The sequence below is a fragment of the Limulus polyphemus genome, unplaced genomic scaffold, assembly GCF_000517525.1.
Source record: "Limulus polyphemus unplaced genomic scaffold, Limulus_polyphemus-2.1.2 Scaffold4563, whole genome shotgun sequence".
Taxonomy (NCBI): domain Eukaryota; kingdom Metazoa; phylum Arthropoda; class Merostomata; order Xiphosura; family Limulidae; genus Limulus; species Limulus polyphemus.
In genome coordinates this window covers 17321-27928 of record NW_013670173.1, presented here as the reverse complement: position 1 = coordinate 27928, position 10608 = coordinate 17321, and the positions used below count along the sequence as shown (strand labels likewise).

The 10608-nt window shown below is 36.6% G+C and overlaps 1 protein-coding gene across 1 annotated transcript in view; it reads left to right on the top strand.

Annotated features, from left to right (window-relative positions):
* The window catches only part of LOC106471352 (glutamine-dependent NAD(+) synthetase-like), a gene marked incomplete at its 3' end in the record, with an annotated part of 28844 nt that overhangs the window by 12677 nt on the left and 5559 nt on the right, over positions 1-10608 (top strand). The window contains exon 3 of the mRNA XM_013931952.2: positions 3925-3985. Within this exon, the coding sequence (XP_013787406.1) occupies positions 3925-3985 (61 nt within the window). The remainder of the gene's footprint in view (positions 1-3924; positions 3986-10608) is intronic.

Genomic DNA, 10608 nt, shown 5'->3' with positions numbered 1-10608 from the left:
ATGTATGTGTGTGTTTCTAGATATTGGTAAGTTTCACTTAATGGTGGACTGTCACTCATGGACTTTCTGAATAAAGCAGAAGTGGATTTCTGCTCTTTCCTGCTAACTCTTTAATGGAATAAATTGGAGTCAGTCTGCTTTTTAAAATAGAGAATCACGGACACCCATTCTCTGGTGCGATGTTCCTCGGGACTCCCCACCACATTTACTTCCCCTCATTTTTCTTCCAGTAAAACACAGGAATCCTTACTATTTCCCAGTTCCTGGGGTGGTGGACCATGGAGGCTTCCACCTGAGTGAATCTAGCAATTTACCATACATACTCATGATTATACACTCAGTATGAAGAGGGTAAAGCTGATTTCCCTCCTTCCATTTCTCCTGGATTCTTTTTCTCTGGTGGACAGCTGGCAGTGGGAGCAGGTCCAGCCTATGCAGGATCTTCCTTGTAATATCAGGTTTGGGTTGGCACTGCTCCATTCCTACAGTTATGTGCAGTAGAGGCCCCTCTTCTCCTTAATTCCAGTTGCAGGAGGTTTTTTCCCTGCTCCTATGGATAAGCCTCATAATACTAGCAACAGGATCTATATACACTGTTCTTATGGTTGAGAGAATGTTCCATGTCCTCCTCATAATTCTGGATGCAGGATGTCTCTTTCCTGCATTTATGGTGGAATGAGTTATGATTTCTGCTCTTAATACCAGTAACAGATAATACCCTGTTCTTATGATAAAAATGAGGCAATGTCATGACCTTATAATGCTGGGTTTGGTTTGTTGTACTTCTTGCTCCTACAGTGGTTTTGGAAGTTTGTCCAGTTTTGACTGAAAGCTAACCTCCTCTTTGTAATTTCAGTTGCTTGGCATATGACACTGTTTACTTATGGTTGGGATTGATGAGCATATGTAACTTGGTCCACATGCTCTAGCCACTATGTTTATGTTACAATATATTTGTTTTTATCTTTTTTTGATCCTCAACCTCCTAATGCCAAAGACGAGTTATGGAATCTTGTCTGTCCAGTTGAGGTTCTGTATGTACATCAGGGGACACAGTATTGATGGATTTGATTAGCAAGTATTGCTTAGCATCTTTTTAACAGTCATTATTTTAACACATTATAGCAACTAAATCCAGCACTAAAAGTTTTAACTCTTTGTAAAGACATCCACTAATGAAAAAAAAGAGGTAAATGGTATGTTTTTATTCAAATAACACTTTTATTCAGCTTCAAACCCTAATATTTAATTGTACCATACATGACATTTCATGAACAAAATAGTTCCTGGTATATAAAGTAAAACTTCAAAATTTCAAGAAATACCAAACACCTCAGCTGTCACAAAATAATACAGCAATCAATTAACCAGAGAAAGAAGTGACTTAAAGATATTGTAACTGAATAAGGTTGCCACAAATCATTTTTCAGGTTAATATAGTTTATTTCATTTCTTTTTTTTTTTCATGTGTATGAGACCTCATCACTCTCTTCACAACGTGGTCTGTTTGGCTTTTTGAAGAAGAAAATGTTTAGTGACTTTAAAGCACTAATTACCCCTCTCCTCTGAGAAATGAACATTGGCTTTGGTATATCAAACTGAAACATTACGGCACTTTTACTGTGTTGTTAAGAGGTCTCGAAGACAACATACAAGAGAAAGGAATAATTTGCACCTTATGCTGAACAAAGAGGAAAGTGATTCACAGCTGGGTTTGTTTTGATTCACGAATTGCGATGTGAACCCGGATGTTTTGTCCTCTGATGTACGTAGCTGATTCAGTTTTTATTTTACTGTGGATTGCACCTCTCAGAACAAATTGCATTTGTGCACATCCTTTTTTCTGCCAGTATAAGATTCATTTCATATTCAAGGGCGAAAAGCATACCAATTCCAGAAGGAGTGTGGTACCCCACGAGTGTGCTTCATTTTCATTTCGAAGCACACATGTTCATTCTGAACAGTCACTTTCTGCTTGGTTTCAATGTTGCGCACCTAAACTGGTCCCTCCACCTTTGCAGTGTAGGAATCTACCTTTGTGTGAGTGAAGGTAAAACTGTATCAGAAGTTAACATTTTCTCACACTGGTGTTCTTCTTTTAAAGCCTGCCCATTGTTGAAAATGAGGATTGAGCAGGAATAGCAGAGGGCTAGCCGTGACAAGATAGGTGTCACAATACTATTGGTGGAGAGTAGCCTCACATTGAAATCTTCAAAGATGGCATTAAATTAATAGGGTATGTAGACTTATGCATTGAGTGCAAAAATTTATTAGCAATGCTTAGAAGGCAGATAAAAGATTGAAATAGTTTTTATGTGAGAGAGGATAAGTACCTATTGGAAATACATTTTCAGTGTAAAAATATGTTAACTTTTCTACTGGACGAACTTTTTTTAAAGATTGATTTTGTCGAGCTTTTATAGAAATTAGCAATGCTTAGAAGGCAGATAAAAGATTGAAATAGTTTTTATGTGAGAGAGGATAAGTACCTATTGGAAATACATTTTCAGTGTAAGAATATGTTAACTTTTCTACTGGACGAACTTTTTTAAAGATTGATTTTGTCGAGCTTTTATAGAAATTTGTGCAACGGGCATGTCTGATGAAAGACAATACATGTTATAAATAGTATTTATTTAAATAACCAGGATATGCACTTGTGAATTCACACATCACCAACTCGAAGGTCAAGGGCTTGGGCAGAGATTTCAAATAGAACAAAACATACAGTTTTATTACTACCTTGACAATATACAGTAACATTGCATCGTTAGATAATTACAAAAAAAATAAATTGCCTTTAGTTAGACTCTCCAATATGTCTAGTAGTATTTAAGGTATTTTTATTAATACTTCTATCAAATTAATCCTGGTCTCAATACACACATTTCTACATTTACAAACCTAAGTCTCTAGGTATTAGTCAAGAACACAAATTTACTTGCATAGAAGTGAAATATGAAGAATTCTCCATGGTTGTAGGACTGGACTGCAAATACTTGAGAACAGACTGATTGAAGGAAGCCTCAAAGAAGACTGGTTCGTTATCACTTCAGGCCAACTTTTATAAAGATTGTTTTTAAATGTTCCAGAACTAGAACTAGTGAGTGTGATTATGCACTCAATGCAAAAAATTTTGCACTCAGCATGAAATAACTCAGGGTCAGTTAATTTCAAGTTTTCTGTTCATCCATGGGCATGTAGCTAAATGTCCTGGGCTCATCCAGTCCTGGATGACCCTTGACTTTGCATGTGCTAAGCTGGCATCAATATTCTACCTTGAGAGCTATAGTTTTTTTTTTTTCAATTATATGCTGATTTCCTTTCAAACAAACTCCTCTCAGAATATGTGGTACTCATTCTCACATATTTTTTGACTCTATATTTCACTAGTTGTAAACATTCTGATGGTTTGCTGGATTAAGTATTTTTAATTACTGAGATGAGACAGCCTGTTATAGCTAGTTATGATAATCCCCAACTGAAAGTCTAGCCTTTTGATAAACAATTGTTATCATCTTACATTCCATTACTGTCTAGTTACTTTCTTTATAAGGTTAACTATTTTCTCAGCATTCCTTGAGTTATATCATAACTTAATGTGTTTGATGTTATTATGATACTACTTCTTGCTGACCAATTTCTGTTTAGTATAGTTGTATTTGATAAGATGTTTCTCTTCTCATATTATACATGATATTAGACGGTTGGTAACATAATACTCATTCCTCTAATCACTTTCTTCATAAGATTTTCATGAAAATATATTTGGATAATTTGTTGAAGAACATGTCATGTCCAACCCTTTTATATTTAGAAATGGATGTAATATGTTCCTTGAGAAATGATCATGTGTATATATATATATATCTGTGTGCCTGCATTTAAGAATTTGATATTAATTTAAAGTTAAAATTTACTTAGGTATTAAAGAAGCCAAAGCAAGAGGCGCAGCATACAGATCTGGACCTGAACTAGAAATTACGTAAGTATTTAATGTTTCTTTTTAGAATAGTTGCTTATGGTTGTATCTGTTGGTAATATTATTCTCTACCCATTGTTTGAAATGAGGAATAATTTAAATTTTTATTCGAGTCAAGTAGTCTTTCCTCTAAAATATTGTAGACCTTTCCTTGTTGAGTTTGCTCTTATGCTGTCAACAAACGTGTGACTCAAAATTCTGAATGTCCTTTACACATTTCAGAACAAGCAACACTCACTCATAACTCTGCACTCTCCCACTTTCGGCATGACTTATTGTGCATGCAACAGCAGATCTTATATAAGCTCTGCTATTCACATTGTGTGCAATGTTTTTCATCAGGAATTGTGTAGTTAATTTTATTTCAGAAGGCAATACTTCACTTTTACATAATTCTAATAATGCTTCTAGATCTTATAAATATCCTTCTTCTTTTTTAAGCTTTATTTCAGTAGTTTTACCCTGGAGTTTGGTAAGTTTTGTAGCTTCATTATTGGTCTATATCAACCCACATGTTTTGGCCATTTCTGTGTGTATCCCTGGTGAGTGTCAAGGCCTCAAGGATGTAAACTTGATTAGTTATCACCCTCTTTCTTCTTGTCTTCCAGAACAAGACAGTTGTTTTGCACTGTTAGTGATCCTATTTGTAGTGAGATGGAAACATATACTCATTTCAATGGTGTTCCTCTAGTGGGCTCTGAGGCTGCACTTGATGGTGAACCTGGACATTCTGTAGAGAACTTAGATTCACTTTTTCCTGTGCCTTCCTTTATTCTGTTGGCTTCTCAGGTGGCCACTTTGGGATAAGCTGCCTCAGGCTCCTATTCTTCAGTGGGTCTATCGAGTGTGTTATGTTTTGGCTCTTTCCCCAGTTGCTTTTGAACGTGCACCTTGCTTGATGGGTGAAAGGTCTGGTAATGAATACATAGTTCTCCCTCCAGTCACTGATATTGTGGTCCATGCAGTGAGGTTTAATACTCAAATATGTGAAGGGACAGCTATGCCTTGTCTGCCATGGTTTTCGGAACTACGTGATTTAGCCTACCACCACCAGGTGGAAGCATATTCCAACTCTCAAGGAATACATCTGCTCCTGGAAATTTGGTGTTCTAAAGCAGAGTTAACCTGAATAGATCACAACTTTTTAGGATTCTCCTCACCCTATATACGGTGTTGAGTTATTTATTATCACTCTAAACTTTGTTGGAAGACTCTCAGGATCACCACATCCATTGATGGTGAGTTGGGACCATTGTTAGCATACTATTCAAAAGGCATTGTCACATGGTCTTGGCTTAATAAGGGGAAAATCATCAGGCTTCACTCCGACAATTCCAAAGCAGTGTCTTGTCCTTTTTGTCAAGGGGACACTTGGCTCAGGGCTCTTTGTTTTCGAACCTTGGATCTTCTTTCTAGGGATCACTCCTATCATATCACCCAACTAGCTTGCCAAACTCCATGGGTAATGACTTCAGTGGTAGATTAGTTGTCTCGACCCACAGATTGCATTGTTAGCTTTTTCTGTTGGATTGGCTCTCATTTTGGAAATACTTATGATTGGTGGGATGGCCACTCATTGGAATACTCAACTACTGGCAGTTTGGTCTCCAGTACCTCACCTTCAGGTTTTGGCAATAGATGCATTCTGTCAGGATAGGACAGGATTACAACTCCAGGTCTTCCTACCAATTTTTGTTACCCAAAGTTCTAGCTATAATATGTTCCAACTCATTGTTGGGTCCTGTTGATAGCACTGGATTGGCAACTAAACCCTGGATTCTGCTTCTAAGGTAACTTCATGAGTGCCCATCTCTTCCACTTCCTCTTTTGGCCATCTCTGTGGAGGCAGCCATGATCTGACATTGTACACCTGGCTATCCAAAAGCTCAAACTTCAGCCATGGAGGTTATGCAATCCTTCGCATGGTGTTGGGGTATAATTTCTAAGGTTTCCATGTATCTATCTTTGTCTTTGCGAGTCTCACCATGGACATTTATCAACAAAAATGGCACTATATATTAGGGATAGTGTTTTGAGAGGAGGTTGAACCCACTTCATCCAGAAGTGCCAACCATAAGTCATTTTTTGAACTGGCTCTTTGACAAGGGTTTTGCATCTTTCACAGTTACGCTGTATGAGGTAGCCTTCTCTATTACCTTTCGATACTCAATACAAAAATTCTTTGAGTCCCCAGTACTCTCCAGTTTCCTCGCATCATTTTGGGGCCTTCATCCCAGGTGATAATTTCAGTTAACTAACTATTATATTATGGTGGCATAACATACCTTTTCTCAACACCTTTTTGATATCTTAGCCTCATATGCCATGAATCACCTTTCCCTGAAGGTTTATTTTTCATTGCTGCTGACCTACAGATGTCACCAGTCAGAGTGGTTTGCACTGATTGTCCACAGGACACTTTATCATTCTATCTATGTGCTTAGACCAGTTCTTCCCTAAGACACTGGAAGCCAGGGAAGGGGATAAATCTTTTTTGCTAATTCATCTCATCACTATTTCCCTCTTCTGTGACTGATAAGATCTTGATCATTTGTTATGATCATTGAGGGTCTTGAAGGTTTTGTTGCCCACACTAATGACTTTATTCATTGGGATCATTCAGTTTCCTAAGATTTATCCCCAGTTACATTGAAAAGGTGTGTACAAAATAGATTCATATTGCTTATTCTGCACTCTCTTTAAAGTTGAGGAGACTTCTGTGAGTCACTTCTCACCAGAATCGTCACATTTCTATGACTTTAGCAACCTGGTTGAATTGCCCACTGGAGGACATTGTGTTGGCTGGTATGTGGACCTCCCCCAGTACTTTTATCTCACATTATTTGCATAATCTGGCAGTATCTTCATCTGAGGACTTTTGACTAACCCCTGTAGCTATCTTAACCATATCCACTAAATTATACAGAGTGATGAGCATTTTGATTGATATTTTTGTCTCTTCTTTACCTTTCAGGGTCCCTTGCCTCATTTTTTACAGGATCCTACTCTGTGGCGAGTGTTGCCCAAGCAGGCATGCTTTTGTCAAACCAATTCTGCACTAGTAACCTCTAATTCAATGTACTTTATCTAGATTGCAACAGACTCTGTAGAAATAAGGCTTACCAGGTGGTATTACTGTACTATGCTGGACCACCACTTGTGGACTGTCTGTCCCTGCCAATCAATGGATTGAATAAATTGGGGTTGGTTTACCTATTGCACTGTTTCCAGAGCATTGTTCCCCCAGGGCTCCCCAATGCACATTACCCCCAGTTTCCAGTCACTGGGGTGGTGGACAGAGGTTCTTCCTCCAGAGTGTTTGAGTGAATTAAGAAATGAGGGCAGAGTTGGGGCCCTCCTACCCAAGTCCCTGGATGTTTTTTCCCAGATACCAGTAGAAGAGGCACCAGCCTACACGGGAACCTACTCGTAATACCAGTTCAGATTTGACACTAGGCTATCCAGTTGGGTTGAGCATGACCCTTTTTTGATCACTATTGCTTCTGTACATTGTTCGTGGAAGAGGGTTCGTTGTCTCCTTGTAATTCCGAATGTAGAGTGGTCCCATCCTGGGTCATTGGTTGAGCATAATTTGTTCCACATCCTCCCCATAATTCCAAAGACAAGAAGAATTTACCTTGCCCATGCAATTGGGGAGTAAAGATGGATGAGTTCTGTTTCCTGAGGTTGAGTATGGTATACAGGATCCTGAGAAGGAGAAGGTTTTCCACTTTGGTATTAATTACCTTCTTATTGTGATTCCAGTGGCTTGGAATGCATCACTCTATGGCTACAGGTTGGGATCCACTCACAAATGTATATAATTATATTGTGGTCCAATTGCCCTAGCCACCAACATGGCCTTATAATTCCAACCCCAAGCAGTAGAACCTCGGCTATCTGGTTGGGGCCGCCTGGCCAATAGTGATGATAGTTCATGTAAAATTCCACCCACAGGACATGAATTAAGTTCTGGGTGATACAGAAAAGTGATGATTGAGAATATATTTAGATACTTCCTTATGTTAAATTAAGAAATCAAAAGTTATATAATATTAAAATTTTAATTATAAGCTATGTTTTGATGCCAGATTTATTGAGGTACATTGTTAATAAAGTAGTTTAATTACATTTTTAATGTAACTGTAAAAGTTGTGTCATGCACATTTTGACCCCACCCATGCACATATGGTCAATACTCTTCTTTGCACTCTGTGAATTGTACTGTTCTGTTGGCACTAAGTGTGTTATATTGTTCTGTTGGTGCTAAGAAAATTGTAGTTTATGTTGGCACTAAGTATGTTATATTGTTCTGAGTGCCAAAAGAACAGTGCAACTCATTCAGCACAAACAGAACAATATATCATACTTAGTGACAACAGAAAGTATAATTTTCTCAGCACCCAAAGTCAGGAAAGAAAAAGGGTTTTAGGAACTAGGTACATGTTTAGAAGGAGCAGTGAGGTGATAGATATAAAAAAGCAAGTAGAAAAGATAGGAGGTTCTTATTTTATGTTCTAGCTTGTCAATATCGGTAATTTGAGTTCCTAATTCATCAGAAACTATAAACTTTGTATTTGGACATCACACACATCTAATTTGAACCAATGCTGCATTCAACATACCATGTGACACACAAAAATTGATATTTAGTGTGTTGTTATAATAATTACTTTTAAATTAAGAAAGTAACTAATGTATAATACTGAAATTTGAATTATAGTCTAAAGTTTCCTACCAGACTTATTGACATAAATTCATAAAATAGCAGTTCAATAAAATTTTGAATGTAAGTCAATAAACGTGATGACATGGCCTTTGACCCGTGATGGTAGGATTATTAACATCTTCAGTGATACTAACCTTAACCAATGGGGAAAAAATACAAACTGAAAACTAAATCCCCATTTCTATCACTGCTCTAAGTATGTTATTTTGTTCTGCTGGTACTGAGTGAATTGTACTGTTCTGTTGGGAGTGAAAAACTTATTCTTGTCTTTGCACTGTATGAGTTGTATTGTTTACCTTCCATGCATGATGAGTTGTATTGTTCAGCTGACGCAAAGTGAATTGTATTTTTCAGCTGGCACTAAGTAAATTGTAGTGTTCTTATACAGAATGGTTTGTATTGTTCTATTTCATTTGGCAGTTAGTTACAGTTGTCTTTTGAGTGAATCATATTGTTTTCATCTTATTTTTGCAGCTAGAAGTATCTTATACTCATAATTCTTAACTGGTAGTTTTTTGGTTTTTTTTATGATTAGTAGAGAAAGGTTATCACTGAGCTGAGATTTGGATGTAAAATATTAGCCAAAAATGTAAAGATTAAAACCACTAAGTCTTATTTAAGTATGTTATTCATATCTTGTGTTATAAGCAGATTGTTTGTATTTATAGAGTAGAAAGATTCTATGATATATGCATATACCAGTCTTCAATGCAATATCATGGCACTTGTTATCATAATGTACAATTGGAATGCTATTACATCTACTAACATAGATGTTTTAACTGTATAATAATTGAGTAGCTATAGATTCTCATTGAAACTGCTTTATTGTTTGGAAATTAAAGGCTGCAACATCATTTCAGTCCTATTCATATGGTTATTACAAGATGTTGAGCTACATCCTATTGTGAAACACCACTTGATTGCTTGAATGGTAAGAAACACCACATCCTTTTAGCTGTTAATCTGTCACTCAACCAACCACTTTAAATTCTGGCCAATTACATGTTCTACTCCATTCTGTATATATGGCAATACTGCTCCAATTCCACTTTCACTCCCATCAATATCCAGCAAGAGTGGACAACTTTATCTTGGGTATGCTAAGAATGGAAATTGTACTAAAGCTCAATTTAGTGACTGAAATACATAGTTGCAATCTTCAGTCCATCTGAAATGCATTTCAGCTTTACTCAGAACCAGTAATATAAGTTGAAACATAGAAAACTGGAGTTCTCTTGTTTAATCTTTTTGTTGGGGTCATTCCCTGGCCACTGCAGTCTTTGCAGGATTGGTATATACTTTTTATCTCTTTCCAGAATGATACCAAGGAATTCCACCTATGTACATATTGTAACAAATTTATTGTTATTTATTTATTTTTAATATGAACATTATTTAGATTAAATTTGTATTTACAAATATGTGTAGTTTTTAGCATCAGGTATGTATTGCTTGTAACGAACTTGTTGTATATTTATTTTAATGACAACGTTTGTTTGTATTAAGTTTATATGTAAGAACGTGCCTAGCTTACTGTGTTAGTTACGTATGGCGAAACTCCTGTCAATTCTCCAAGTTGTAGAATATTCGTGAATGCAAGAATCAACAACATATTCATTTCCATAACTGGTTAAATATAGTATTGTTCAAACTTTCGAGAAAGTCTTTCCAGCATATATATATATATATATATATAAAGACCAAGGCCAAAGAAGAAAATACACAAGTCTGCTAGGAACCTGTTATAACTGTGTGCGCAATGAACCATGATTCTGCTAACCCTTACCAACTGGAAAATATATGACATTTGACCAGGAACAGTAATAAATTTCGAATGTCAGTGAATTCTCATCAAACGTTACTGTCTTTCCAAAAATATTACTGGTTTCTCATT